Here is a 27,779-nt window from a genome sequence, read left to right as displayed (position 1 = left end):
ATATTCAGCTTATTCATCCCTCTACCCCGAGCTGTGTCCCTTATTCCTCCCAAGGCTGGCTCTAGTCTCTGCTGCTGAAGAGACTTTTGGGCATACATCATCTCAGGTTGTTCTCTTGCCTCCAGCCCCTCCCCAGGCCCCAGCATGGGGCTCCACACAGAGGTTCTCAGTCCGTGTTTATTTAGACATTATTGAGGGCAGACACTTCCATCACACCAGACAGGCCCAAGTCCCTGCGAGGTGCCGTGTTCTGCCTTGCATGGATAGCAGCTGTTTTCCTGGCAGCCCCATGCCCACCCCTCTCCTAATACCCTGTTTTTAATTTTACAGTAAGCACCATCTACTGTGTCTGTGAAGCATTAGGATGGGAGCAGGCACTGTTCAGAGGCTCAGGGGAATCTCGCACCAGGACAGAACATAATTCTCAGGACAGTTCCTGAGAGCCAGGCCATCATGGTTCTGCTGTGAATGGAGCCTGTGATAGTAGGCAGCAGTCTGGGCCTGCCAATCTCTTCCATCACTGAGTCTTGGGCCTCACCTGGATCCCACTGTGGGCTCTGCCTCTCTGCCCAGGCCTTGCAAGGGCAATGCTCTCTGCACACTTGCTGGGACACAGCACTTACTAACAATCTCGTAGTTCCCTAAATCCCTTGAAGTCCAGAAAGTGAGAGAAATAATAGACAATTTAATGACAGCTTCCTTGATTTACAGACAACTCCAAAGTGACAGGAAGACAGGTATACATTTCTCTCCATGCATTGGTACAGTGAAATTCAGGGACAAGTGGTGATCTAAGGACAGATGCTATAGTGCTCAGCTCCACCCCTCAGCCTCTGGTGTCACGTGATCCAATCTTTTGGCCCAGCAACTATAGACACAGAGGAAGACAGGGGCCTGACCAGGCCTTCTGAAGTGGGAGTGAGGAGACAGGCAGCAGAATATACCAGGATGCATGGATACTGCCATGCACCAGGGAAGAAGAATGTATGGGTAGGAGGGTGGGATGACCTTCCAAGTGTGCTCTGATGATCTTCATGGGCTCAGGGGAATCAATTCTCACATCAGAGCCATCCCTGAGGGCTGGAACCAGGCCAATTTGGGGCTCAAATATAGGAACACAGCAGAATGAACATGCTGGACACTGGACCATACTTTGCTCCTGATCCCTGAGTTCTGGGTGACTTAGCTCCATCTTCCAAAGGGTAGTCAAGTCCCCATGATCTGGAACTGGAGGGTGGCAGCAGTGGAAGAGAGAGAAACCGATGCCATCCAATGCTGATCCATCGGAAACGTCTCTATCCCCTCATGGCTCCTCAACCCAAAAGCCCAAGGAGGCACACTAGAGATTAGAGACCCCATCACTCTTCCCTAATCTGCTTAGCTGCTTATACATTTCTAAAGAGAGAGAAAAAAGAAAAATGCCACGGACTTTCAATAGGGAAAGCGGCACTGAGGGGAAGGGAAATATGGTCCCCTGGCTCCGACCAGTGCCAGGAGTTGGTGGTCATGGCCTCTGGTCCTTGATCCAACTTTGCCGGCCTGTCTAGCTGAGCATCTTGTGCCGATCGAAGACTGTCTTCCGCTGCTCCTGCACCTGCAGCTTCCACCGCTGCTGAGCACCTTCCACTCGCTCCAGGACTGTGTTTGCTCGGGGTCCCCCAAGGGAGGTGGCGGCAGCTGCCATAGAACGAGCATCCTATAGTGGGAAGAAAAAGAAGGCAATGGGCGCTGGAGCCTGAGAGATCCTGCAGGGGTCTTAACACCTGGTGTGGAAAGAATGCCCCATTAGCAAACCTGAGGCTGGACTCTGGGAGACTGGGAAGCCTGACCTCATCCAGAGTGTGGGCTCCTGGGGGACCCTACCCTTCACTCTCAGACCCTGACAGTGTGCCTGGCTGTGTTTGTAGTCTGTAGGATGGCCACTGTCCTTTCTGAGGCACTCCAGAAGTACATTTTGGGTCCCAGTTACTCTAACACAGTTCACGCAGCTAGGTCAAGTTGAGCCCCTTTCAAGAGAAATGCTAAGTGTTGGCCTCAAGAATTTATTTAATGCAGAGACCTAAGTGAGGTGTGTTGTGTGAGGAAATACATCAGTGTGCTCCCATGGTTGTGCCAGGCTGGAGGATGCCCTGGCCCTTCCTGCCACTGCCCACAAGATGGCAGGCACAGTAACAGAAAAGTGCACACCAAAAAACCCACAGACTAATTAATCAGGGTGAGAGCTTGTGTTAGCAGTTGTTTCTGTGTGCATTTATCACAGTGGGCTTTTCCCCTAGAACTGACAGCTCTGAGGTGGCAGCGTGCCTGCTCCAGTCAAGGGCGGGGACCTGCTGAGGAGTCTGCACAGCTGAGGAAGACCTACTTTCCCTGGGGAAGGGGTGTGTGACATCACTCAGGGATGGAGACTGGGGGGCTCCAACATCCCCATTCCAGATCCTGCCCTGGCCCACTCCCTCCTTTAATAACTTAGGGTAGTTCAGCTCCTTCCCCATCAGCCTCCCTCCAGTCCCCCTTCCCTTTGCTCTGAGAAGCCCCTCTGTTGTTCAAGGCAGCATCCTCCCCCTAATTACCACTTCTCCTCTGAAGCTCCGGAGCCTATGCATTTCCTGCAGGACCCTAACCTGATCTTTGGGGAGAATTAGAGCCCAGGGCCAGGCCCACACCCCCGTGGGGGATTTCCTCCCTAGCTCTCCCAGCCTCTCATCTCCTGCCACACACCTCTTAAGGGATTAGCACACCTCTCTAAGCCCAGAGCCGCCCAGTAAATGCAACTTTGCTTCTAATGCCCTGAGCTGGCACGGCTTCTGTCGCCATGCAGCTGCCAGGTTCGGGGGAAGGGGGGCGAAGAACGAGCTGCTGTTGCACAGGGGTGGGTTGGCTAAGGGTGAGGCTGGGAGGTAGTCCATCAGTACTGTTGCAGGGCTCTGAGTCATTGATATTGTGAACACTGCCCCAGGTGAGTTAGAGATGGCCACTGTCCGCTGTCCAAGGCCCTGAGGGTGGCTCCTTCTGCCAGGCTACCTGAGAATCCCATCAAGGCCTCCGAGGCAGGTTCAGCAGCATCAGGCAGGAGTGCACTGAGCTGAGTCAGGACTCTGGGTTCTGTGCTCCTCCTGCCCTCAGACTCTTCTGTGCCCACCTCACAGGGTGATCACTCATGCTCCTAGCCTGTGCCTACAGGCCCATGGCCAGAGCTGGGAGAAAGCAGGGAGGGCCTGAGTCACTTAATGTGCTCCTGGTTCATGACTTTATTTCTATGAGCATCAACTTAATTCAGACTACTAGACTTTTTAGACAGTACTATCAGTAACCAGTTGCCATTGAGTCAATTCTGACAGAGTAGAACTGTCCCCTAGAGTTTTCAAAGCTGTAAATCTTTACAGCAACAAACTGCCACATCTGTCTCTCATGGAGGGACTGGGGGGTTTGAACTGATGACTTCAATCAGCAGCCAAACATTCAACCACTGCACCACCACGGCTCCTTATACAACAGGACTTCAAAAAGTTTGTGGAGAAGCATGGCCTTTTAATACCATTTTTCCATTAACTTTTTGAAATCCCTTTGTACTATCATTACCCACAAAACACATCACCACCAAGTCAAATTCTAATCTATAGTGACACTAGAAAACAGATTAGAACTGCCCATAGGGTTTCTAAAGCTATACATTTTTAATAGAAGCAGACTGCCACATCTTTCTCCTGAAGAGTGGCTGCTGGATTCAAATCATCGATCTTTCTGTTAGCAGCTGAGCAATGTAACTGCTATACCATTACTACCAGAAGAAATGACATTTTAACTAATAAACTAATACAAGTACATATAAGCAGAGTAAAACAACAAAGTTTCACAAACCAATACTTGGTCTACCTTGGTATGATGCATTCTGATTTTTTGGCTCTGTTACGTTTCATTTTGCAAAAATACTGACTTCATACTGGGCGGTGATGCACAGTTTGAAAAACACTGGTCAAATAGCAGTTCAATCTCACCAGCCACTCCTCGGAAACTCTATACAGCGTCGCTAACAACAACAATGGTTAGGAGTCCTGGTGTGGCTCTGTGGATTAATGCGCTGGACTGTAAAGTCGGTTTGATCCACAAGGTCAGCGGTTTAAGCTCACCAGTTACTCCTCGGAAACCCTATACAGGGTCACCATGGGTCGGAATCAACTCAATGGCACTTAACAACAACAACAATGGCTAGTAGGGAGTCCTAATGTGGCTCTGTAAGATAAGCAATGGAATCTAACCACAAGGTTGACAGTTCAAACCCACGAGTCACTGCGTGGAAACCCAACAGGGAGCTGCTATGTCGGAACTAACTCGATGGCACTTAACAATAATGGTTAGTAGATGGGTACAGCCAGGTAAGATAAAATAATGTATGTAGAACACCTAAATATACTACTAACTCACAGAACAATAGCTCAGCAAATGTTTTCGTTTGTGTCTTCCTGTGATCACGGTAACTTTCAAATACAAGACCCACACACAGGTCAGAGGCTATGGGAGTGGCAGGAGAGGAAGTTCCCTGTAGACCCTGGTTCTGAGGTCATTCCTCCAAGATCTAGGGAGTTTGGGGCCGAAGCTGAAGGATAAGGCCTTGCCTCCATAGGTGCTAGCCTGCCCCAAGAGTCACACAGAGTTGCCTGCCTCCCCCCCCCACCACCACCACCTGTTCACCTGTACTGAGGGCACCTAGCTCAGACCCTGCTACTTACATAGAGCCCCCAGCTCTACTCTTCCTGCTGCTCCTTCTGACCCACTTTGGCTCCTTTGAGTGATGCCTATCCTGGCAGAAAAGATGGGGGCAAAACCACACCTCTGGGCATACTGTTCTCCCCAGAGCCCAGGCATCCTTTCTTCTCTTGATTTTCACAGTTTATAATAGTTAGATACAAACCAGATTGAAACCCGGCTCTGACAACTACCAGACAAAGACCTTTGGCAAGATACTTCCTTCCCTTGAACCTGTTTCCTCATTCATAACACAGAGCCTAGAAGAGCTGCTTCTTAAGGAGAGGAGAGTAAAGCCTTGAGCTACACCTGATAAGACAGCAATTCTCCATTAACAGAAGCAAGGACTACGATCAGACTCTAGCTCTGGGGTCCGCTGGCCAGGGGAAGGAGCTGCCTTTGAAAAATTACTCCTGCTGTGACACCATCTTTCAATCCCACTCCTTCTAAGCTCCAGGGCTTCAAACCAGTTCAGCCCAGGCCAGTTACTGCCATGGAAGTGACACTGTTATCAGACTTGAATTTTTAAAAATTGGATAAACCGGAAGTTTCACCAGAATAGGAAAAATCATGGGTTCCTTCCTGTTAGTAAGTTAATCTTCCTCTTAGAGCAGCAAATGCATTGTATAGTCACTAAATCTTGTGCCTGCAGAATGGAAAATGGTGAAGGCTGGCTCAAAGCTGGCAGCCGACCACATAGCTTTGAATTCATAGTTTCAGCAATAATCCAGTCTCTAGCGTCAAGCTCCTGAGAGGGCTCACTGAACCTCTTACGAGCCTCCTATTTGAGGGCTCTGACCTGTAATTTAGTCCATTATGGTTAGTGTTTCTATTCACACAAATTTAAAAAATTTAGGTTTCTTCTGGTTTCACTTTGTCAGACATGAGTACATCAGTTTAAACAAGTTTGAAGCCCTGCTTCTAGCCCTTCTGAGTGGACCCACAGTGCAATGAACAAGCTGCTGCCCAGCTCAGCCTCTGTTTCCCAAGACTTACTTGGGAGGTTGTTGGCCCACTAGGGTGTAGTCATTCTCGTCTTAAGGGCTAGAGGGGCTTCTTTCTATCCTTGTTCTTAATGTCCTCCCTTCTGGGAAGTGTGGTACCCATGACAGGGCCTCAGGGAGGGACGGCCTGGATGTGACCCCAAAGGACCGTGCCGGGCACTGTGAGGCAGCTGCAGGGGTGAGAGGCTTGCACCCTGCCTCTCCTTCCTCTGCGCTGCATCTCCAAGAGGGCGTCTGGAGGAGAGGAAGCCAGAGGGAAGCCAAGAGCAGAGCTTTAAGGAACATGCTGAAATTCACCGCATTACCACAGTATCATTTGTTTTCCCTTCATGTAAAGTCTTAACAAACAGCTCCTAAGTGGGGGAAAGCTGCTGCTGAGAGGCTCTGTGTTCCCATCGCTAATAGGCTGATTAAAGGTATTAAAGACTCCACATCTGTTCCAGAGCGGGCCCCGAGTGAGGACTGGTCCTTGCCTACTCTGCAGCACAGATGGCAGACGGAGGCAGGTTACACCACTATCCCTAACCCTACTCTTCCGAGCCTGGAGCTCTGGGCAACTCAGGGAGGCAGAATAGCAGTTAGGAGGCAAGGGCTTGGGTGTCTATGGGTTCCCTAGAGGTCCCCAGGAGGGCCAGATTGGCAAGACTATGACGACTGACACTGTACACGAATTAGTTGCAGGTTCACAACACTGGCATGGCATATGGGTACATTATTTCCAGGTGAGGATACTGAGGCTCCAGGAGTTGAATTCTCTTTCAGTCCTAAGTTGCACAGCTGTTAAGTGGCTGAGTCAGGATTTCTGCCAAGGTCTGTGTGGGTCTTATCCCAGGATTCAGCTGGGCCTTCCTTTGGCTTGTTTCCCCAAAGACAGAACCAACATGCAAAACCAAAGCAACAGGCTCGTTCATTCCCAGGGTTAGAGTGAAACAAAGCACCTGCGAAGGAGCCCAGAGTCAGGAGCTTCAGGCACTCTGGTGGCGGACCCAGCTATTTATGCGTACAAACAGCCCTACACATCATCCCAGATGAAAGCCTCTTTCCACCAGCAAGCGAGTCTGCATCAAGCAATGCACTGAGCTCTCTGAGGACCAGCAGTTCAGGCAACACACCCCACATCAGGCTCTTCCTAGCTGCCCCTTTCCCCTCTCCCTGGCACTGGAGCACTCAAGCAGTCTTGTTCTCCACCCAGTCACACAGCTCAGAATGGCCCTAGTACAAATGACTTTCACACAGCCTCCCTACCTTTTCCACGGGAACACCCTCAAGTTTAACCCACACCCTTCCTGCTCTCCCTGACAGCTCCCTACAAGTCCAATAATGCCATTTCCTTGCCCTAATACCTTGGTTGGCGACCCAACTACTTATAAAGAAAACGCTCCTAGCTGGCTGGAGTGTTCACTCCCAGCCCACCTCCTCCACTCCCTCCTCATCCCCATCCCTGTCCTCAGTCACTAGATCCAGGCATTTCTCCTTTCTCTACCTGAAAGGACCACCTCACTGCCCCCGGCCTGCTCTCCAACAATTCCAATGCCACTGCCACACTAAGGCCTGGTGAAATGACCTCATTCTTAGACAAAAACATATATAAGACTTTTCACACTCATATTCACAGCAAGTAGGTTGAGGAAAAGCAGGTCTGGTGACTTGGCTGATGGAACAGTCTTACTCTGTCACATGGGGTCTCTATGAGTCAGAATCCGCAACTGCACCTCCCCCCCCAAACGTAGCGGTGACGTAACCTGGGCGGAAGTGGCAGCACTAGGGCTCCAAGCCAGGATGGTCTGTTGCTGGAGCCGTGCTCTTGGCTCCTATGCTGTGCTATGCCTGATGGAGGACTGTACTGTTCTCAGAGGCGATGAGGCCACTTGCATGCTCTGGCAAGATTGTCAAAGTGTCAGTTCTCTGTCAGCTCCTCAGAGCTGGGGTTCTCAGCACATAGTGCTGCCCAGCCACGCAGATGGAATAGGAGACTTCCCAGTGGCCTACAGTTACTTCCTAGTCCCCACAGCCTCCTGGCACCATCTCACCTTGATTCCCCTCCACGCCCCTCTCCCACGAGCCCAGACTATACCCACAGCACAGCAGGGTCAGAACTTGGGAGACCCCTTCAGAGCCCAAGGTGCCCACACCATGGGTAACAGAGACATCTAGAGCCTCATAGAAATGCTTATTTTTCTCTCTTCAAAGAGGGCTGAACCCAAACATCTAAAAAAGTCCTGTTTGCTGTTTCTGTCCCAGCAAACATGCTTGCTTCCTCCTTTCAAAGGGCGTCTGAGCCCAGGGATTAGGTCTAATGCCACTGGAATCCCAGGGGAGGCAGCACACAGCAATCAGGGGCCACTGAGGCTCTGCCAGCACTTTCAAAGGGAACATGACAGGCTTTCATCTCTCTCCGTGGACTCTGGGGCTGAGGCTGCGGGGGAGGTCGCCCCTTCCTCTTCCACAGAGAGCTCTTGGCTACAGGAATTGGGGAGATGGAGCCAAGGGTCCCCCAATCCTGGGAAATGAGCCTGCCTCCAGATTCTACCTCACACCGGACCCCAGACTCCTGGCAGATGGAGGCTGCGTACTCCTGGAGCCTAGAGCTTTCCTTCCAGGTCACGGGTCACTCATGCAGGCCTCAGTTAACTTTTTAAGGACTGTTGAAACGTTGTGTTCCTGAATTTCTTGGGGTGAAAGCTAGATTCTACCACAGGGGAGGCCTCGTCCTTGTTTCTTTCTTAAGTACATCATTTAGAACATCAGAGACAGTACCCAACCCTGGCTCTGCTTGCTAGCTGGTAGCCTTGGCCCTCCTCTCCCTCCTATCACCCTTACCCACTAGCACTGAGTGTTGGGTTAGTAGATCACCCCTCTCCAGCCAAGGTGAGGGCTGTGAAGATGATATCTTTGGGTTCTAGTCAGCCCCTGGGCCAGGAAACCTTCCTTCTCAGACTAATCCAAAGGGAAGAAGCACTTCTCCTAAACCTTTGCTAGAAAGAGGAACCTCCCAAAGTACTCAGCTTCTCACCTGACTGCCCACCTCATTCCCTGGGTTTTGGCTCTGTGTTGGGGCTGAAAGTTCTGATAGCAGATATACCAAAGCCTGTTGCCGTGGAGTGATTTCTGGTTTCCGACTCAGGGATCCTGTGTGGCGGTGTAAATCTAACACAGGCTCCCCTCATCCCCTTCCAACAAGACTCCAGGAAGCCATATGAGCAGTAGCAGCACAAGAAAACATGAGTTTTAGGAGCACCCCTAAGCTGGAACCCAGACAATCCTGCTGGGTGAGGGATGGAGAGCAGTCTCAGCTGAGGATGCAGGGCAGGCCAAATCATACCCTGAGGGCAGTTTCTTCACTGGCAAACCCACCCTGCCCCAGACTGAGCTAACTCTGCCCCAGACTAAGCTAACTTCACATTACCTGGTAGCACCTGGAGCCGAGTTGGTGTTATACACCCCTCATCTCCCAGGGCAGGACTCTCCACTCTAACAGGTAGCTCAGGTCTGCACCCGAGAAATGTCTACCATCTGATGGAGGTTCTGCCCATGGAAACCAGATGGACCAAATGGAATCCTTCCTTCCAAGGCCACCTCCGTGCAGACAGTCCTGTCTTGAAAGGAAAAGGGTAGGCACACAGGTCGCCTGGAAGGGATGGGGGGCAAGATTCCTGGGCTCCCATCCAAAGAAGGCATGCTGCCCTTTTCCCTCTGGCTCCATCACCAGGATGGCAGGAGACACAAGGCCGTGCCCGAGAGCCAAGCATTCCAGGGAAATGGCACTTGGGGTGTGTAATCAACAGGCTGCATCTCTCAATTACTCCTCCAGCCAGGCCTGCAATTACCACCTTACCCCTAATCGCTGAGTGTTTATTAGCAATGCTCTTCACCTATAGAGCTGCTATTACTGCACATTAATAACCAGGTAGGTATTCAAGGTTTCCTCTGGAACACAGACCACCCAACTGCCAGCGCCACTGCCTTCCAAGCCCCAGTCCCACTGGGGTGAGGCCCATCCTCTCTACTCCACCGCTGGCCAAACTCCTGTCAGCAGGAGGCTGGGGGCAGGCCGTGAGAGGTCCAGGCCTGCACCTGATGAAGCAATGGGGCCTGGGGGAGCAGTCAGGCCCCCTTTCTGACCTGTCCTCATCCTTCTGCTGGTGCAAGCCCAGACCCATGCTACTGTTAGGACTGCTTTGTCTGCAAAATAGCTTCTTCTTATTTGTGCTAAATCTCCCTTCTAACGTCTGACTTTGGGTCCTTCTTTCCCCAGCTTTACCAAACAAATATCAGAAGGCAGATGCGATGCATCTCCTTCTTGAGTTTTTTCTCTCCCAGCGAAAAACTGCCTGGTTCTTTCCACTCACTGTTGGGACACAGCTGAGACCCTCCTCTGCGTATGCATCAACTCACTCACTCCATCCCAGCAGTGAGGCTCTAACCTCAGAGTAGAACATGGTAAGGATCTCTGTCCCACCTCAGTCTTTGAGGCAGTCTCCCTCACTGGCAGGCTCTCCTGGTTATCATTGTCTCGTGTGCACAGCTGGCTGCTACGTGAGTGTGTATAGGAGCTTCAGAGGCACTTAGACTAACACCACGAACCCACCAGGTGGAGGAGTGTGTTGACCCGTTACAGCGCTGCTGAGCTAAGGGACTTCTTGCTCCCACGCAGAGCTCTAGCCCTTGAATCCTCCTCTGCCCCATTCAGAGCACCTGCAACTCTCCAATATGGGCCTGGCCAGTACTATGAGGTACTATTCCTATGTGCTGCCCTATTTTTGAATAGCACAACATTCTTCCAACATAATACACCTGCCACTTCCTCCTTTTTGGATAAAGAATTGTTGGTTGGCAATTTTTTTCTTTCAGGGTCTTATATATGTCTCCCCATTGCCTTTTTGCTCGCCTGGTTTCTGCTGAGAGATCTGAGCTTAATCTGACTTCCTTGCCTTTGTAGGTGACACTTCTGTTTCCCTAGCTGCTTTCACAAGTGTCTCCTTATCTTTGATTTTGGAGAGCTTGATTATGATATGTCTCCATGATTTTCTTTTGGGGTCTATCCTTCCTGGGGTTTGTTGAGCTTCTTCAGTGTTTATATTTTCACTTTTTAGGATGTTAGAGAAATTTTCTTCCAGCAGCTCTTCAAGTATTTCCTCTGTGGACTTGTGTGATTCTTCTTCTTCTGGAATGCTGATAATTCTTAAGTTATTCCTCTTCATGTTGTCCAACATGAATCTTAGACCTTCTTCAGATTTTTTTAAAACCTTTTTTCTGTTTGGTCTCCTATCTTAGTGGTATTGAGAGATTTGTCTTCCAGCTGACTGGTTCTACCTTCCATCTCATCTATTCTACTCCTTTGCCCTTTCAGAGTATTGTCTGTTGCTGATATTCTATTATTGTTTGAACATTTTTCTGTAGGTTTGAATTGTTTCCAATGCTGTATCTATCTTGTTTGATTGTTCCTATAGCACTTTCCTGACTTCTTCCTTATTTTTCTCAACTCCACTGTAAAGTGTTTTGAAACATTTTATAATCATTTTTCTGAAATCCTTCTCAGGCATTTACAAGGCCTGCCCTCCTTCCAGAATGGAATCCAGGTCTACCTCTAGGTCATTTGTCTCAGACATTTTATCTTGTTTCTGGACGTGCTGATATGGTCATCTGCTTTTTTCTTCTTGGACATGTTTATTGTTTATCTGTGGCCTTAATACTTAATTATGTGTTTTGGTATTTTTTTATGCTTTCTGATTGCTTCCAGGAAGATGTGGGCTTCTCTTTTCACTCTTCTTATTGCTTAACTCAGAGTCTTGACTATATGGCAGCAGTTTCTGACTCTTCTTGGGTAATATAGGGAGAGAGAGAGTCCCCCAAAGGTAGCCTAATATGAGTTTGATTTTAACGTCCTCTCTTCAGCTTCTTGCCTTCAAAGCTGCCTGAGAGATTTCAAGATGCCAATGTTGGTTGTTATGGTGTACCTCAGGCTTTAATTTAATTTTCACCCTGTTTTGCTTTTAAACTCTCTACAGGCCTGTCCTGCCCTTTCCCATATTTAAAAAAAAAAAAAAGTTCAGGTTCTGCTCTTGGGCTGAGTATCTGTGCGCATGCGTGGCGGAAGAACCCAACAGTAGTTGGGGGAGGGGGTGGCCACTCACTCAGGCTCCTCCTCTAGTCACCAGAATGGAGGTGCGCAAACAGTGGGGGTGCCAATGACCAGATACCAAAAAAAAACAAAAAAAAATCAGAACAAAGCAAAACTGACAAATTGTATTATCCACCTTTGCTCTGAGATTCCTGTGGCGTTTTTTCTGTGGTGTTTCTGTTCCCCCTGCTTGGTCTTGCTATTTGGTCTCGTCCAAAATGTCATCTCGCCCAAGATGTCGGCTCCATGCCTCTGAGCCCGGCAAATTCAAAAGTACGCGATTTCTTCTTTTAACTTCAAGTTCCAGGAACTATAAGCCTTCAGACTTTTAAAATATTCCCAGCTCGGTGGTTCTGAGTTTTAGAGCTCTGGCCTGGATGTACTTTGCTTGGTATTCTGTGGTGTTGCTAACGGCGAACTTCATTGCACCGCCACCCTAGTCGCCATTAAGCCCTGCCTCCTCCTTCCTCCTTCCTCCTTTTTGGCTCATCAACTTCAGCTTTCCCCTCATGGCCCAGAGGCTGTGCTCTGCACTGAGTAGACACTCAACAGTTGTCTGTGGAGTCACTGAACAAGACAATGAGCCTGCTGCCTCTGGTTTCTGCACCACTTATCACCAGTGGAGAATTCTGCAAGGCGTGTGTGTGTGCACATGTGGCCAGACCCTGCCGGCTCTCTTCCCTCTGCTTAGAGAATCAGCAAATAGGGAACTAGGCTCCCTTTACTGTGCACTGAGGATGCCTAATGCCAGCTACTGGGAACAATTCCAGGTCACCTCCTCCTTTACCTGCGAGTGCAAAGGGCAGCTTCCAGCAAAGGAAACTGAGCCTGGGGTCATAGAACAGGAAAAGAACACAGGAGGAGAGCGTGAGCTGCCCCAGGGACTGGCATGCAAGGCCCCAGCACCCCAAGCCCGGTCACCTCGTTCTCCTCCTCATTGTGCAGCTGTTCGGTGTATGCATCTGGCTTTCGAATGAGAGGATCCACCAGCATCAGGAAGGCCATGTAGAGCAGGAGGGCGCCCACCACTGACAGGTAGATGACGATGATGACCTGGGGACAGACCCGGCCTGTCCTGAGAAGCAGCCATGGCAAATCAGCTCCTGTGCTTGTGCCATCTCTGCTCACCAGGGAGGACGTGGGACTACTCGGCATGGTGGGAAAGAGGGCAGGGGTGATTCGAAGGAAGGGAAGGGGACAGGCCCAATCACATCCGAGGGCAAATCAGAAAAGTACTGTTACTAGGGTTCCAATTCATACAAGCATGGGTTTATTCTAAATGGTTGAAACATCTCTGCAGTCAGAGGAGGCTGCAAACAGGTTCCCTCAGTAATACACTTACCTTAGTCTTGTTGAGGAGGCTTCAAAAAAGGGTACAGTCAAAACAGTGGCTTATTAGAGAATCTGCTGGGCTAGTTAAGTTCAAGGTAAAGAGGTCAGCTCAGAAGGTTATGGTGACTGTTTTCAGGGATCACAAAGGGGTCATCTTTATAGACTTTCTTGAAGTGCACAAGACAATCATGGGGACTTATTAGGAAAAGTTATACGAAAATGGAAAGTTGCACTGATGAGGCAAAGGCCAGGAAAATTGCGCTTAAGAATTTTTCTTCCATTACAGCACAACACCTGCTCATCATCCAAGTGTAGCAAGGGCTGTCCCTATGAGAATTTCGTTGGGACACCTTAGCCCATCCATCCTATAGCCCTAGGATCCTGGTGTAGCACTGTAGGATAAGTACTCAGCTGCAAGGCTGGTTTGAACTGCAAATTTAGTGGTTCAAAAACAATTCTATAGCCCTAATCTCACCCCAATTCAGACTTCTTTTTAATTCAAAGAACACTGAAAAGGAAGACTAAAAAGTTTCAGTCCCTGGAAGATTCCCAAACTGTCATTTTGAAGGGGTATAAATGGAAGAGCACAGAATTCTTCAGGGAAGAGGTAGAGAGACAGGAACACCTCTTCAGAAGTGTAGAGACCAAGATATGTCAGGAAACAATAGCTGCACATGTTGTTATTTTTGTTTAATAATAAAGGTTTCTATGATTTTCTAGCAAAAGTTTTGACCTACTCTCCTACTTACTAGCTTTATCCTAAATAAGGGAAAACCTGTAAGAAAAATCAGCTCAATGGTAGGCATAAAGAAGGACAGCAGGTGATAAAGAAGGCACCTGAGAGGCGCTAACCTGGGCTCCCTCCTCACTTTGGAGTGAGAAGGGATGAAGTAGAAGCTCCAGCCTGGAAGAGTGTGCTGGCCGGTGCCCAGTGGAGGGGTAGACCAGCATGAAGGTCTGCATGGATGAGTGGAGGCCACATCTCCAACACACAGACCACCCTCTGCCAGAACTCTTCCTGAAGGAAGGTGAAAGCCAATGGCAGAACATCACCACCAATCTCTTACATACAAGGAGACTCTCACAAGGTGGACTGTCTTTGTTTTACAGAAAAAACAAACTGAATGAGGCCAATTCAGTGTTTCCCAGTGTGGGTGCTCTGGGCATGTTAAGCAATACTAAGATATTTAGCATCCACGGTGGTCCTTGTAATGGTGCCAATAATACTCTCTAGTTATTAAAATGACAAAAGCACGCTTGCTCATTTCTAAATGCCCCCCTGGGGGCCAGTGTGTGCCTGACTGAACATGGGGACTAAATAATTTGACCAAGATCTAAGGCTAGTAAATGGTAGAGACGTATCAGGAAGTCAGATTTGCTGACACTGTTGTAAATGCTTTTTCTGCTTCTACAATGCCTAACTTCCACAATGCCTGGTGAGCACTGCCTTTTGGTGCCAGGCTTGGCTTTAAATTGATGGCGAAGAGCTGTGAACGTTGGAAGGAACCTCAGGACTTCAGAATGTGTGCTCCGCTCAGTCACTGGCCAAATTTAATGGGACCAACTTGATTGGGGCGCCCATGGTTGGTCATGTCATGCCTCTTAACACTTAAAACAGGGTGAATAATTCAGGCCTTTGACCTGTACTACAGAAAGGGGGAAGGAGGCTGGGTTTTCAATAGATTGAAGCTATTGAAGGGGGACTGAGGAAAATTTGAGGGTAGGGAGTTGTACCCGATGAAGTCCCATGTGGGCAAGTCCCTTCCCTGGGACCCATGGAGAGACAACATCTGGCTTGGAATTTAGATCTCAGACATCTGGTCCCCAGAGGGTGTAGCCCACTGGAGCAAGTTCAGAGAAGGAGAAAGAAGACGTACAGGAGGAACTGACTCGGGTGGAAGATGAAAGGGGTTCAGTCTACACAGCTGACAGGGTGATGATTAAGGGGGGTGAGGGACAGACAGCTGTTTTCTCTGAAAGGTGAGAACCCACAGAAGCTTCAGGGAAGAAGCTGTTGGCTCCCCTGTCCAGGCAAGGAGGGAAAAGCAGGGATCTTCCCTCCCCTCCAAGAGAGTCTCAAAAGGAGAAACTGGCTGGAGGATTCTCTAAGTGTCTTCAGATTGATGAGGTGATTTTCTGATACTATTTCTAGGCTCTTCTTCTAGACTCTTCAAAGTAAAAGCCGAACTAGGCTTAAAAACCAGAGCAGGAAAGACGTGTTAGACATCAGTAAGCACTGCTTGAGACTCAGGACGGTTTCAGTCAGGAGTAGGGGATCCAGTGGGGAAAACTAGTCTTCACTGAGGTAGCTTGATGGCCCTTGATGAGAAGTGCTCCAGTCAAGTCCAGCCTGGTGGACATGGATGGACAAAGATTTGTAGTATCCTTCCTCATCCTTTATGGTTGGTGGGCCACACCGGTTACTTCTCTTCTGAATTCACCCAGATGATCACTGAGAACAAGTTTCAAGGGACAAACAAAAGGAGGTGATTTGACACCCTCGTGCCTGGGTCCCAGCACGAGGCCCCTGCCCTAGCCCACAGGTCTTTGACGTTCCTCCCGAGGGGTCCAGTCCTGCTCTGGGCACATCATTAGACTGCCATTCTAGACAGGCAGGCAATGCGAGTCTTGTTCCCCTTCCCATCATCTAGCACAGTGTCCAGAACAGACTGCCCAAAAGACAGTTGTTGAATAAATGCAACAAGAGAGGAAGGGACAAGACTGGAAAGAACGGGAGGAAGAAAGGGAGTCTCAACCATCTCTCTCCAAGTTCTCTTCCAGTGGAGCCACTGGAAAGATGTCAGAAAAGAGAGGGGTCCAAGGAGGTATGATGGGGAAGAAGGTCCCTGTGTCAGCAATTAAGCCAGCCTAGACAGAAGACAGCCCTACAGCCACCTAGAACATTGCAGAATAAAGCAGAAGAGTGTGGCTGTGGGACATCCAGGGGCCCGGGAAGGCAGAAGCTGTGATGCTGTGTGGGGACCCTGAATCCGGGGCGCTGTGGTACCTTGATGGTGGTGGTGCTGCGCTCCTCATACTTGCATTCACACAGCAGGCAGTAAGCCTCCACATCGTGGCCGGGCACTGGCATGGGCTCCACCACATGCAGGCAGTTGCTGCAACACAGAGACAGACAGGGCCACGAAACAGTCTTAAAACCTTACCAGCAGAGACGCTGGGGATCTAGAGAGGCAGGGGTTGGACATAGATGAAGGGTGCTCCCTAAGAGAGGTTTATAAAGGAATCAGTTGGAGGACCCATTCTTCACAACATCGCCTCACAGCTCTGGCCCTCTGCCTGCCCATCAGAACTAGCTCTCCAAATTGTACCTATAATGTTGCTACCACAGAAGTCAATGTTCTCCAAAGTTCTACCCTCAGCTGCCTTCTTGACTTGTGCTATGTTCTCCTTGAATGGGCTCACCACCTCCTCACTTATGGGCTCTTATTATCTGACATTTCAAATCCATGAAATAATTAAAGACCTACTATCCAATTATCTGGATATATTAAGGCGGTATGTCTATCAGTAATGAATACCTAAGTCTGAGGTGAGAGCTGCACGACTGTGATGGTTAATGTTAGATGTCAACTTGGCTGGGCCAGGATTCTCGGTAGTTTGGCAGTTAAATCATGGTGCTATCTGACTGTTATGTAATGGTGTAACTTGATAGTTATGTAATGATATAATTTGATAATTATGTAATGATGTAGTCGTCCTCCATTTGTGATTTGATACGGTCAGCTCCATTTTTTCAAAACACCAATTGTCATACAATGAGTTCGTCTTCGAATCTATAAACATGTGAGGAGTAGGTGTATTCCAAAGGTTTTAACTCAAAAGCTGATGAGTCTTAGATTAGAAGCTCCAGTAAGATCTTCTCTCCTCTAGTCTGTCCTATCACCCTGAGTGTCCACAAGGACCATAAGCTCTCCACATGCCCGACTCATCAACTCTACACATACAACCCTCCAAACCTTTTGGCCTCAACTCCCCAGCCCTGAAAACTAATTCCTTGCTGTGTGTTCTCAATTCCAGGGAACATGTCCACCATCCACTCTGCTGACCAGGTCAACACCTGGGAATCATATTTGGCATTGCCTTATTCATTCACAAACCCACCCAATGTCATTGACTTTATCTCCTTAAAAATGTTTAAAATTCACCTTCACTATTTTCTCTCTCCTACTGGAGTCCTGGTGTGGTGCTGTAGGATAAGCACTGGATTGCTAACCGCAATGACAGTAGTTCAAACCTACCTGGTGTGGTGCTGTAGGATAAGCATTGGATTGCTAACCGCAATGACAGTAGTTCAAATCGTGACTACTACGCTACCAGAGCTCCTTGGAATTCCTATATAGGGTTACTGTAAGGAGCTCTGGTAGCGTAATGGTTACGAATTGTGCTGCGAACCTCAAGGTCAGCAGTTCAAAACTACCAGCCGTTCTGCGGGAGAAAGATGAGGCTTTCGGTTCCCGTAAAGATTTACAGCCTCGGAAACCCTGTACAGGGATGCTATGAGTCAGAATCGACTCCATGGTACATAACCACCACCATAAGGAGCTCTGGTAGCGTAGTGGTTACAAGTTGGGCTGCTAACCTCAAGGTCAGCAGTTCAAAACCACCACCGGTTCTGCAGAAGAAAGATGAGGCTTTCTGCTCCTGTAAAGATTTACAGCCTTGGAAACCTATACAAGGTTGCTAGAGTCAGAACTGACTGCAGAGTACATAACCACCACCACCACGAGTCAGAACCAGCTCCACAGCACTTAAACAAACCACACACTGCTGTCTTAGCTGAAGTCCTCATTTTTCCTTGGACAACTAATTCAGCCTCCCTACTGCTCATAGCACAGCCAAGTCACCCTGACGAAAAGAAACTTTGATTATGTCAGTATCTCCAGAGCCTCCAGGGTAAGGGCCTAGCAGCACACTGATTCTGCTCACTCCAGCCCTGCTTACCTATCCCGCTGCATCTCCTGCCACCCCTTACCTTCTCCATCCTCTGGCTAGGTCCCCAGAAGGAGCCACGCTCCCAGCCTCGACACAGCCCATACTCCCTGCCAAGAACACATGGCCCTGTCGGCTACCTGCTCACTTCTGTGCATCCTGCTCATCCCTCAAGATACAGATGAGTCTCACCTCTCTTCCCAACAGCCAGTCCTCATACTGCAATCACAGCTTTCTTTAAATGGCCCCGCCGGTAGAGGCCGAGTGCCTGGAGGACAGGGGCTGTGTTGGTCAGCTCCACATCCCCAGTGGCCAGCAGCATTTGTCAGAGTAGGGCTCAGTAAAGAAGTGCTACTCCGTGAGTTACCGTATTTTACCTAACAGTGGCTCTGACTAAGACAGGATAAAGATCACAAGCCCCACATTTACAAAGAGAGAAACAGATGCTGAGGAAGGTAAAGTGGCAACTCTACAGCTGTGGAAGCCAGAATCCAAAGCCAGACACCTAACCCCTTCATATCTGACTCTTCACCTCATCAGGCTGGGCTAAACTAACTCTGGCCTCTTGTTTCCAGTCTTTTCAGATCAACATGCTTCCAATGTGGTTGGTGTACAGACCACATGGAGTAAGCAAAAGACCCTACAGAATGAACTTTGATGTTTACCATTGGAAAAAATGAAAAATCAAACAAAACCTCTCAGTGGTTCACAAAGGTGATCTTACCCCTAAGTGTCTTGTGTCTAGGACTTGTTCCCCTCTGTGAGATACAGGAGTTGGGTCAGATGGCCTTTAAGGCCTGTCCAGGTCTAACAGACACACACAGTTATCTGGGGTATCTCTCAAACTACCTCATTAAACCACCAGACCTGTCTTGAACTCCCCCCGAGCCTTCTAGACTAGCCCTAGTCTTTGGCATCAAAGATGTGCAGAATGAAGATCAAGTGTTGACATAAACTGGGATGGCCCTAAAAATCCAGTCGGTGGCATGAAAAACAGTACCTATTGTTGCTGAGTTGGCTCTCACTCACGGCAACCCACGGTGCTCCACAGGCCATCTATGGCTACTTTTTCAGCCAGTTTTCAGAAGCAGATTGCTGGGTTTTTCTTCCAAGGCATCTCTGGGTGGACTCAAACCACTACCCTTTGGTTAGCAGCTGAGTGCATTAAACATTTGCACCACCCAGGGATTTTAATATGTGGCATACATGAGTTTGTCTAAACCTATAATAATCCCAGAGAGTCTTGCTGTGGTATTGTAGGATAAGCACTAGCCTGTTAACCACAAGGTCAGCAGTTCAAACCCACCAGTTACTCCTGGGAAACCCTAGACAGGGTCGCTTTGAGTCAGAACCAACTTGTTTTTGACAGTGCTTCTCCCTAAAATAACAAAATGCACTTTCAGACCTTGCACACTGCCCCCTCCTGGATGAACTGAAGGACAAGACCAGGTTCCCATGTGGTCCTTGACCAAAAGAACATGACATGACCTTCCTTCTCCAGCAGGGCTCCTAGGGACGCTGCCTCCCTTTCCTGAGCCACATGAGGTTCTGGGTTTGGAAGGTCCCTTTGGTGCTGTCGTGAGATTTGCAGACCTCTTATGAGGCTGGTGTAGGGTATCAGAGACAGCTAGGAGGGGCCCAACCCAAGAGTTCTTCAAATTGGGACCCTGCTACTCAGGGCTGTAAGGTGAGAGGTAAGGGCAACAGCAAAAATAGATGTCGAGTACTTTTGTTGCCTCGATGCTCCTGAGGACCAGGGAAACGCAAAGCAAGTTCTTGCCCTCCTCCACATACTTTTGGGAATCCCACAAACCAAAATCCACTGCCACTGAGTCAGTGATACCAAAAGTGGTCAGGAGACATTAAGAGAGAGGGCTAAAAAGAAAGACAAGCTAGGTTTAACTCCCTGCTCCTCTACTTTGTGACTGCAGGTTAATTAACCTCTCTGGCCCTCAGCTTATTCATCTACAAATGGAGGTAGAACTAGATGAAAGTCTTGTCTTTGGGGTGCCCCAGTTACCACTGTGTAGGATGGAGGTGGTGATGGCAGAGCTGAGGGAGTTTGTCTCTTCAACCAGAGTCAGTCTGACCTTATGCTTTTTACATTTTCTCTCCAAAACAGAATTTATTTGTAAAAAGGACCTATCTTTTAAAATTTGTAAGCCACAGATTGCTGTGGAATTTCTGCCCCTTTAGGAGCTCTGATGGCACAGTGGGTTAAGTATTGGTCTGTTAACTTAAAGTTCATTGGTTCAAACCCACCAATTCCTCCGCCAGAAAAAGATGAGACTGTCTGCCTTTGTAAAGATTTACAAATTCTGCAACCCTATAGGAACAGTTCTACTCTGTTCTATAGGGTCACTAGAAGTCAGAATCCACTCAAGAGCAATGGGTTCACAGGCATGAGGTTCTAGGCTTCCAACACTAGATGGCGGAATACCAGCACTACAGAAACGTAAATTAATGGTTTGTCCATTAAAGCTGGACTGCACCCTAGACTGCTCTGTCTTAACTCTGCACAGCCAATAGGAAGGGAGAAAGGTTTTGTCCACAGAGGACCATGAGACAGAGTGAAACCACAGCAAAGACAGGAAACAAAATCTGGACCTGGTACCAAGGAACCAGGATCACATCTTAAAGCCTCATCCCCATTCCTAAGGGGTCCTACCCTGAAGGGGTTCTTGGCAAGCACATTAAGACTCCCAGACAAGGTCAGGGCTGTTAGCGCCTAGAATCCTAGTCCTACCTCCCAGCCTCAGCTTCCACCCACCCACCACTCCTCTTAAGGGAATTGTCTTGAGGTTCTTGATTTGAAACAGTTCATCATGCAGTCGCCTAAGTCCAATTTTAATTGGAAGAGAAAGAGAAAGGACAATCTGAGAGACCCAGACGGAGCTCCTTCCTCTCTGGCTCAGGTTTCCAGGCACACAATAATCCACCAACAGAGGTAAACCAGTTGACATCAAGTCAACTCTACCTCATAGCAACCCTTTACGTCTCAGAGTAAAACTGTGCTCCATAATGTTTTCAATGGATGGTTTTCTAGAAGTCTGCCAGATCTTTCTTCTGAGGTGTCTCTGGGCAGACTCAAACCTCCAATGTTCTGTTTAGTAGCCAAGTATATTAAGCTTTTATATCACTCAGGAGAGATATCCCAAAACCAAACCCATTATTGTTGAGTAGAACTGTCCCATAGGATTTCCAAGGCTGCAGTCTTTACAGAGGAGTCCTGGTCTGGTGCTGTGGGTTAATGTACTGCACTGCAAAGTCAGTCCATACGAACCACAAGGTTGGCGATTCAAGGTCACCAGCCACTCCTTAGAAACTCTATACACGGTCACTATGAGTCGGAACTCACTCGTTGACACTTGACAACAATCTTTACAGAAGGAAATTGCCACATCTTTCTCCCATGGAGTGGCTGGTGGGTTCAAACTATTACTCTTTTTGTCAGCAGCCAAGTACTTAACCACTACACCACCAGAGGCAGTCCTACTGAAATTGGGATATATATAGTCTTGTTATCTGGCCCACTGATTTATTTGCTTATGCTATCTGAACTATAACCACATGATATAAAGGATCAGGGGGCTGGTCCCAGAATGTCATGTCTTATGGTTTTGTAAATCTTATCAGGATGGTCAGGGGAAATCGTGTCTAGTGCTGCAGGAAAAGCCTAAGTTTTTCAGACTGTGGTACAAGTCTGACAATGACTATGTGAACTCTATTAAGGCAGAATACTACTAATACTAATACTAATGATTTCAGCTAATATTTAAATAGCATTATGTACCAGGTAAGTTAAGGTTTGGGGCCGTTAACAGCAAGGCTGGCTGTTCAAACCCAACAGCCAATCTGCAGGAGAAGGATGAGGCTGTTTGTTCTTGTAAAGACAGTTCTGGAAACCCTATACAAGGGTGCTATGAGTTAGAATCGAGTCAGTGTCAATTGGTTTGCTTTTTGGTTGTTGTTGTTGTTAAGTGCCTTCGAGTTGGTTCTGACCCATAGCGACCCTGTACAGGGTTTCCGAGGGTGTAAATCCTTACGGGAGTAGAAAGCCTTTTTGGTACACACCAGGAATTGTACCAAGAGACATTCACTGTATCTAATTTGCCATGTAATTAACTATCAAAGCTAGATGTTGCCAAGGAGGCTGGATCCAGAGACAGTGCATCTAACCAGACTGCCTCTCAGTTACCCACATTCATACCAGAGTTAGAAATCTAGGTATTTTCACTCTTTCCAAACACTGCTCTGGTTGAACAGCATCACAATTATCTGAGGTAACAGTAAGAGAGGTTATGGCTCCTCACCCTCTGTTTATGGAGTTCAATTTCAGTAAGAGTGGGGGCATACTGGAAATTAGCATTTCCCTAAAGTTTACCTGACGATCCTAATTTACAACCAAATATGAGAACCACTGGCTTAGCCCCCCATCCAATGTAAATCTCTTCAGCTGTGAGCTGATCCAGGAGCCATTCCATCTGTGCTCAGATTCCTCCAAGGATGGAGTTTCCCAGATCTGGAAACTGCCTGGAGTTGAAATCCTCCCTCCACTCACATTGAAATCTGTTTGTCTGAAGCTTTCATTCACTGGCCCTAGATCTACAACAGGAAACCATACTGACCACAGCTGAATCCTACAAGACTCCCCACTCCCCAGGGAGTCTGAATCCTACAAGACTTCCCTTCCCCACGCCCATGCATGGCAGCTCCTTCCAGGTCCCTGTCAGCCATCATGTGTTGTAGGACCAGCTCTTCTCCACACAATTCTCTTGGAACAATATGTTGAACTGTCCCCCTCACAAATCTGGTTTCCCTTATCTGAGTGAAATCTGAGTGAGCTCTTCCTCTTTTAAAGTAAACCAAACAAAAAATAAAACAAGCCCACTGTCACTGAGTCAATTCCGACACAGCAACCCTATGGGGGAGAGTAGAGAGAACCTTTCCACAGGACTTCTGAGACTGAATCTTTTTGAGACCCTTATCATTCTTCTAAAAAGTGGCTGGTAGGTTCTAACCCCTGACCTTGTGGTGAGCAGCCCAATGTGTAGCCCACCATGCTACCACAGCCCATTCTTTTAGAAACCAGAAATGAATGAAGACTTTAGTTGTTGTGAAGTGTCATCGAGTCGGTTTGAGTCAGTTCTGACTCATAGTGACCCTATATAGGGTTTCTGAGGAGCTACTGGTGGGTTTGAAATGCCAACCTTGCGGTTCACAGTTCAGTGCTGATTCCACGGTGCCACATTAGGAATAGTATAATTTAAATCCTCTCTATGGGGTTCAGTCTCTGCAGTTACAAAATGGGACCAATACCCATTCCATTTACCTTATAAGGGTGTTGATAGACTGGCATAAAATAGCACATGTAACAGAGCTTTGAAAAATAATGAACCCTTTATCAATATTAGTCCATAATACTGATCTCACTCAACTTCTCTACTCCCACTTTGAACATGTCAGTAAAGACCCAAATTCAAAGAAAACAATAAAATCACTCCTGTGGCCGGGAACCCCTCAGCTGGGATTCAAGACATTTGGGTTTCTAATGGGTTGTGAATCTATGGTCAAAACATTCCTTTCCTGGGCTCTTTACAAGAAAGGGAGAGCAAAGTTATCCTCCAGGAGTTATGGGGACCTTAGTGCACACAAAAACCACAACTAGGTGTAGAAGTCAACAGCCAGCCCATTCCATGCCTTCCTTACCAGTCCTTCTGTGACACATTCTGGTTGTAAATGTGCCCACTGATATTCCTGTACGGTGGGCAGATGCATTTGCACCGAATATCTTCAGAACTCTGGAAGAGAAAACACAGATCAGGTCAGCAGGCCTCTAGGGCTTAGTTCTAGCATGACTCCCAAATCTGGCTCCCTGCTCAGTGCATATGCTTTTGACAGTTCTCCATCCCTAATTTCAGCATACAGTGACCTCTATAGTCTAGATGTTATATCACAGGCTCCTCAAGACAGAAACTGTTCAGGTAGCAAGTGAGACTCACAGAAAGCTGGTCAGAACAGTCATGGAGCCCTGGTGGCACAGTGGATTAAGTTTTGGGGTATTAACTATAGTATCAGCAGTTCAAACCCACCAGTCACTCTTCGGGGAAAAAGATGAGGCTGTCTGCATGTATAAAGATTTACAGACTTGGGAATCAAATGGAGCAGTTCCATTCTGTCTTATAGGGTTGCTATGAGTCAGAATCTTTGTGGGTTCGTTTTTTGGTTTTATTCTGGGTCCTACACTTGTATGCGCACCTCTGCTTATCCCCATCCTACTCCATCTCTAATTTCATATGTTAGAACTCTTTTTGTTAAGTGCCATTGAGTAGGTTCCAACCCACAGTAACCCTGTATAGGGTTTCCAAGGACAGGCTGGTGAGTTTGAACCACCGATCTTGTGGTTAGCAGTGTAGTGCTTACCCTACTGTGCCTCACCAGGACTAAGTAAAGGAAAAGAGCAAGCTGAGTAAGGAAATGTGGATGGTTCTATGGCAATATTCAAGTGGGTAGTGGTGGTGGTTATGTGCCGTGGAGTCGGAACCGACTCATAGCAACAGGGTTTCTGAGGCTGTCAATCTTTACGGGAGCAGAATGCCCCATCTTTCTTCCGCGGAACAGCTGGTAGTTTCGAACTGCTGACCTCAAGGTCTGAAGCCCGATTCGTAACCACTACGCTACCAGAGCTCTGAAAATGCTTTCCCTCAGGAATGATTAAGAGGCAGCATAACAATTATCTTTCAATCTGGACTTCAAGTGAGAAGGCAAACAAACCCTAAGACTCAACCTTACTTCAAATCCTTCCAATCTCAAATGCCACGGATCCCACCCAGACCCAGTTCCAATTTTCTTATCCGTAAAGAATGAAAGTTAACTCAGGAGTCCCAGGGCTTAGTTAGCCCTCTTTGTTGTTGTTATTGTTAAGTGACATCAAGCTGAATCCGACCCATAGCAATCCTGTATAGGGTTTCCAAAGAGAAGCTGGTGAGCTTGAACCACTGACCTTGCAGTTCAAACGACTTTGCAGTCTGATGCATTAGCCCACACTGCCTAGCCCTCTTTACTAAGGGAAAATCCCATCTGTATAGTGCTTTATTAGAAAACTCTGGTAGCATAGTGGTTACGAATCGGGCTGCTAACCTGAAGATTGTCATTTCGAAACTACCAGCGGTTCCGCTGGAGAAAGACGAGGCTTTCTGCTCCTGTAAAGATTTACAGTCTCAGAAACCCTGTGCAGAGTCACTATGAGTCAGAACCGACTCCACGGTACTTAACAACAATAGTGCTTTATATAGAGAGAACAATTTTACATTATTACATAGTTTGATTCTTCCTAACTATAGTAAGGAGCCCTGGGAACTTCAAGGTCTGCAGTTCAAATCTAACAGTTGCTCCTTGAGAGAAAGATGAGGCTTTCTGCTCCTATACAGATTTACAGCCTAAGAAACCCTACACAGGGTCCATTATGAGTCAAATCACGCACAGGCACACCCCAACTACCAAGTAGGGTACTGGAGTCCTGGTGTGGTGCTGTAGGATAAACACTGGACTGCTAACCCACAAGCTGACCCTTGGAAACCCTTTACAGGGTTGCTATGAGTTGGAACCAACTCCATGGCAATTAACAAGTGGAATAGTACTCATCATGTTGTTCATTCTGAATCATGGCTCAGCTTCACTCATACTGACCCCATGTAGAAATACTACATAGGTTTCAAAGCTGTGATCTTTCCTAAGCCTATCTCTAAGGTGCCTCTGGGTGGGTTTAAACCACCGGCCAACCTTTCCACTAGTAGTTGAGCACCAAACTACTATGCCACCCAGGGGTTCCCACAGATATTAAACTAACCCGTTTTACAGCAGAGCAAAGGAAAGTACGTACGGACAATAACTTTGCCACCACAAACTTCCTTGTTGGCATTCCACCTTCCAGCCTGTCCAATCCAGCACCCTAGGCTGCAGGTCTCTCACCACTCCAGCCCACCTCACAAAATAAATCCGTAAGGAGGACTGCAGCCCAGAGCCTGCGGTAACACTCCCCAAAAAGGATGGCCCACAGGTGAGGAAGGGGCGGGGTTTGAGTGTATTGGGTGCTCACCTTGCTGGCATGGGCTGGGAGTACCAACAAATACCCGATCGTGGCCACGAAAAATAAGGGCTTCATGCTTACTCAGGCTCGCTGGGCCAGTAAGACTGGGCACCTGGAAAGGATACAAAGTCAGAAAAGAGGAAGACACACCTCAGCGAGCAGATCGGCTTCCTAACTCTCACCCTCGCCCGGACGAGCGAATGGGGTTTAGGGCTGCGATCCAAGATTCCAGGGCCTCCGGAGTTGCAAAGACAAATGCCGCTTTCCCTCTCCCCCAAGTCTCCGCCTCTCCAGGCCCACCGGGGCCTCCAAGGGTCCGGGCCTCCCCGGCCTAGAGTTCCTCCAACAAGGCCCGATTCTGACTCTCGCACCGCACGTCCCACCGCTCTCCGCCATCTCCATCTCTGCCCGCCCCGGCAGCTCCTCCCCACTTAGGCCCGACGGGAACTTTGGGCGCAGAGTCTGGAAAGCCCTGATCCGACAGAAAACCGCAGTGCCCACCGCACCCAAGGGGTCTTCGACTGGGATGGGCCCCCCAAAACCCCCGCAACTACCAACACCAGCACTCGAACGCCCCAGCCATGTACCTCCGAGCCTGGGCAAAGCTGCACAAGATCCAGCAGGCTCCGCCCTCTTCGTGCTTCTATTGGCTGTCAGAGCAATCGTTCATCCTAGCTTCCTATCGCCAAGGCAACAAGTCCCACCTTCTCCTAGTCCTGGAGAATCGTGCTAGGGAGAGGGAGACAATTCTCATACCCGACCATACAAGAAAAGGAACGTCAGCCTTCTGAACTAGAAATGGGGAAGGGTCTTACCTTTGTGGCTTGTAAAACCCTTGCTTCAGTGCTTGGGGGGCGGGGAGGGGGGGCGGGGGAGGGTAAGACTAATCCTGTTAGTCTTGTTTTAAGGACAAAAACCCATCAAGTCCATTGTAGCACTGTAAGATAAAACACTGGACTGCAAGGTCAGCTTGAACTGCAAGGTCGACTTGAACTGCAAGGTCGACGGTTCAAATTTACCAGCTGCTCCTCATATACCATATGCAGGATCGATTTACCAGCTGCTCCTCGTGTACCCTATGCAAGGTCGCTATGAGTCGGAACCAACTCGTTTAACAGCAACAGCTATGGAGTACATTCCCACTCATAGTAACCCTGTAGGACAGAGTAGATCTGCTTCTGAGATTGTAAATCTACCCTCCCCCCCGCAGTGCTGCTGAGTTTGAAAGGCCAACTGTTCAGATCTCAGCCCAATGCTTAACCCACCACACCCCAGGGCTCCTTGTTTTAAGGAGAGAAAACACTGTCCCCTACACACGTACACATGATGCCACCCCTGTCCTCTACACACACACACACACACACACATAGATATACACACACCATCACACCCTCAACCCTCTCAGCCCTCTCTCGATGGTCCTAGGATCCTCTGTTTCTGAAATGACAGATTAGCTGCTTCCCCCTTTTAGTTCCACCTCTTCTACATTTATAGTAGTAACAATCGCCATTAGACCTGAAAATAATTACTTGCAATTGAA

The 27,779-nt window shown here is 48.3% G+C and overlaps 1 protein-coding gene across 2 annotated transcripts; it reads right to left on the bottom strand.

Annotated features, from left to right (window-relative positions):
• Positions 1–1,543: 1,543 nt before the first annotated feature.
• TMEM9 (transmembrane protein 9) lies at positions 1,544–26,351 on the bottom strand. 2 transcript variants are annotated; one of them, XM_006834153.1, is made up of 6 exons: positions 26,245–26,314; positions 24,409–24,413; positions 23,860–23,951; positions 16,208–16,316; positions 12,790–12,921; positions 1,544–1,696 (listed from the first exon to the last, which is right to left on the bottom strand). In XM_006834153.1, the coding sequence occupies exons 1-6, from the start codon at positions 26,312–26,314 to the stop codon at positions 1,544–1,546; spliced, it is 561 nt and encodes a 186-aa protein (XP_006834216.1). The 2 variants fall into 2 exon arrangements, with proteins under 2 accessions (XP_006834216.1, XP_006834217.1); XM_006834154.1 differs by lacking the exon at positions 24,409–24,413 and having other exon boundaries at positions 26,249–26,351.
• Between the last annotated feature and the right edge of the window lie 1,428 nt (positions 26,352–27,779).

This window comes from Chrysochloris asiatica, unplaced genomic scaffold, assembly GCF_000296735.1.
Source record: "Chrysochloris asiatica unplaced genomic scaffold, ChrAsi1.0 scaffold00009, whole genome shotgun sequence".
NCBI classification, from domain to species: domain Eukaryota; kingdom Metazoa; phylum Chordata; class Mammalia; order Afrosoricida; family Chrysochloridae; genus Chrysochloris; species Chrysochloris asiatica.
This window is presented reverse-complemented; position numbering and strand designations above follow the sequence as displayed.